The following is a 2,381-nucleotide window of genomic DNA, read 5'->3' on the forward strand; positions in this document are numbered from 1 at the left end:
CAGCCTTCCAAGCACTCACTAACTATTTTAGATGGAGTTACTTAAAGTCAGAATGAGCAATGAACTTGGGGACCGGTACACTATATTTATAGTGTGAGACCTACTATCAGAGTCTCTGCCACACCTACCGAAGTTGAGATATTCTCTCAACTTAGTCGACATATTTACTCTATTTAGTTAGGAAATTCAAATTAGGTTTAACAATAAATGTGAGCATTAATTTTAATATATTAAATGAATAAAAAATCAATTAGTTATGACAAATTGATTTTTAATATATATCATTATAAAATATTGCAACAATTTCACCACATAATTTTTTCTTCCTCAAACATCACTCATCACTCTCTGTTTCTGGCTCTTGTTTGAGTGGTTTCTTCCCAATATGTTCAACCAATTCATTCTCATCCTTCCTCACATCATGCTTTCCCACCAACCCCGCCAATTGTCGCTCTAGAATCGCTTCGAATATCGACGGTATCGCCTCCTCATCCCCCTCTAGGTATGCGTCTATTTTCTTTTTTAGATCTGAACAAAAGTTTAAAGACATGTTTTGAGTCTTGACATTACGAAATTCAAGTGGGAAAACGAACCAAAGAAAAAATCAGAAACAATGAACTCAAAAACAATGGAAAAATTCAAGATGTTTTTTCCATGAGAAACGAGGGTGGAAAAAAGAGAAAGAAATACATCTTGATGTGCCACATCCATTTTCTGGTTCATTTTAAACACTGCCATTCGATCCCCAGCGAAATAAAAAACACTGCCATTAGATTAATGCAATTACTATTTCGATTAAATGTTTAAGGAAAATCACCATAAAAAAATCATATGTAACAGGTCTTAAATTTCTAATTAAGCTTTGAGATAGCAAAACTCCCCAAAAAAAAGATCAGAGTGGGCGTATTTTTTTTTTTATCATAGTCTTCGTTTCAATTGACACACACATACGATATATATATCAATGATCGTATGAATTATTCATAGAATCTATTAGCATAGGTCCCAGTTGTCTGTTCTTGAGCAAAACTAATAGTAGAGAAAATAAAAGAAAATTTAAAATTAGAAGAAAAAAAAATTGATCGTGAAACAAATTTGTGGATAGCAAATGCTAGTGAGTAGTGAGCTAGACCAAAACATCAAAAGTAAAACATTTCTGAATCTCAGAATCAACATCAATCTTTTGTTTGGTCATGTACCTTGGCTATCACTAGCGTCATCATCGGAGATCTGTCCCTTAGAAGAATTGGATGGATCGGAGCAGTAAAAGGCGAGTGTGGAGTGAGTCGAGGCGGCAAGTGGGAGCAGCGAGGAAGGAGAGAGAAGAGTTTGAGCGCGGAACGAGATTCTTCTCAATAAAGAGCCTTTCATTTGATTTTTCCTGAAGTCAGAGTACGAGGACTTAGCGTTTTAGCCAGCCCAGAAGAACTCAATGAAGAAGAAAGTCATGTGAGACTTCTCTCACCTTTTCCGTAAATGCGGATTCAATTCCACCCAAGCAAAACCCAACATATTCAAGAATGAAGGGTGTGAAATGTGCGGTTTTCAAAATATTATTGGAAATGCATAATTATAGAAAAATATTAATGGGCATAAAATTATTGAATGGTTGTATTTTAAGGTCTAAATAGTGTGATTTTTGTGTGAAAATATTTAAAATGTATTTTTATGAAAAAAAATTATTTAGCCAAAAATAGAATTTTGTATAATTTAATTCCATTATGCAGGAGTTATAAAATATAGGAGTGAGACCACTTAAATTAAATGGTAAGATGCATTTAATTTAATTACCCTAAGTTAAAAATTCAATTTGGTGAGATAAGAAAAAAAATTACTACTAGATTTAAGGAGTTCAAAGGGCGTGAGGTTTTCTCTCTAGCTGCTCCATGGCGAGACGTAAGAGAGTACACCAGAAGCCTGATTCGATCGACAAGGGCAGAGATGACAAGGGTAGGGATGAGATTGGACCTGAGGAAATGGGTGGTGAATCGTTAGTAGTTGACGATGAAGAACCTTCAACTGAGATGGAGGACGTTTTCAAGGACTCGATGGCTGACTTCCCAGAATTTGGAGGGTCGTTGAAAGGGGATCTGAATAGGAATAGGGTGGGCGTTTCTCAGTCTGGTTTGAAATGGAGTGAGCAAGAAGAAGTCCATAACGATTACATCAATCAAGCTAAGGATAAGTGGGCATCATTTAAAGATTTGTTGCCGAATCAAGGGGGTGCTCGTTTACAATTTGAGGAACCATAGTTCAGGATTGCCATCGGATTGCTCAGGTGGATTTAGAAGAAATCGCTGTTGAAACATCTATCTGGAACTCTGCTGTAGTGTGTATGGTTTTAGGCGCTAACCCCCCTTTCGCAGTTTTTGAGAGTTTCA

General features: G+C 36.2%; 1 protein-coding gene across 1 annotated transcript; it reads right to left on the reverse strand.

The window, feature by feature from the left end:
• Positions 1-210: 210 nt before the first annotated feature.
• LOC133830927 (uncharacterized) lies at positions 211-1,611 on the reverse strand. The gene is made up of 3 exons (XM_062261044.1): positions 1,466-1,611; positions 1,200-1,381; positions 211-528 (listed from the first exon to the last, which is right to left on the reverse strand). Exons 1-3 carry the CDS (start codon positions 1,510-1,512, stop codon positions 335-337), a joined length of 423 nt encoding a protein of 140 aa, XP_062117028.1. The 5' UTR covers positions 1,513-1,611; the 3' UTR covers positions 211-334.
• Between the last annotated feature and the right edge of the window lie 770 nt (positions 1,612-2,381).

The sequence above is a fragment of the Humulus lupulus genome, chromosome 4, assembly GCF_963169125.1.
Source record: "Humulus lupulus chromosome 4, drHumLupu1.1, whole genome shotgun sequence".
Classification (NCBI taxonomy): domain Eukaryota; kingdom Viridiplantae; phylum Streptophyta; class Magnoliopsida; order Rosales; family Cannabaceae; genus Humulus; species Humulus lupulus.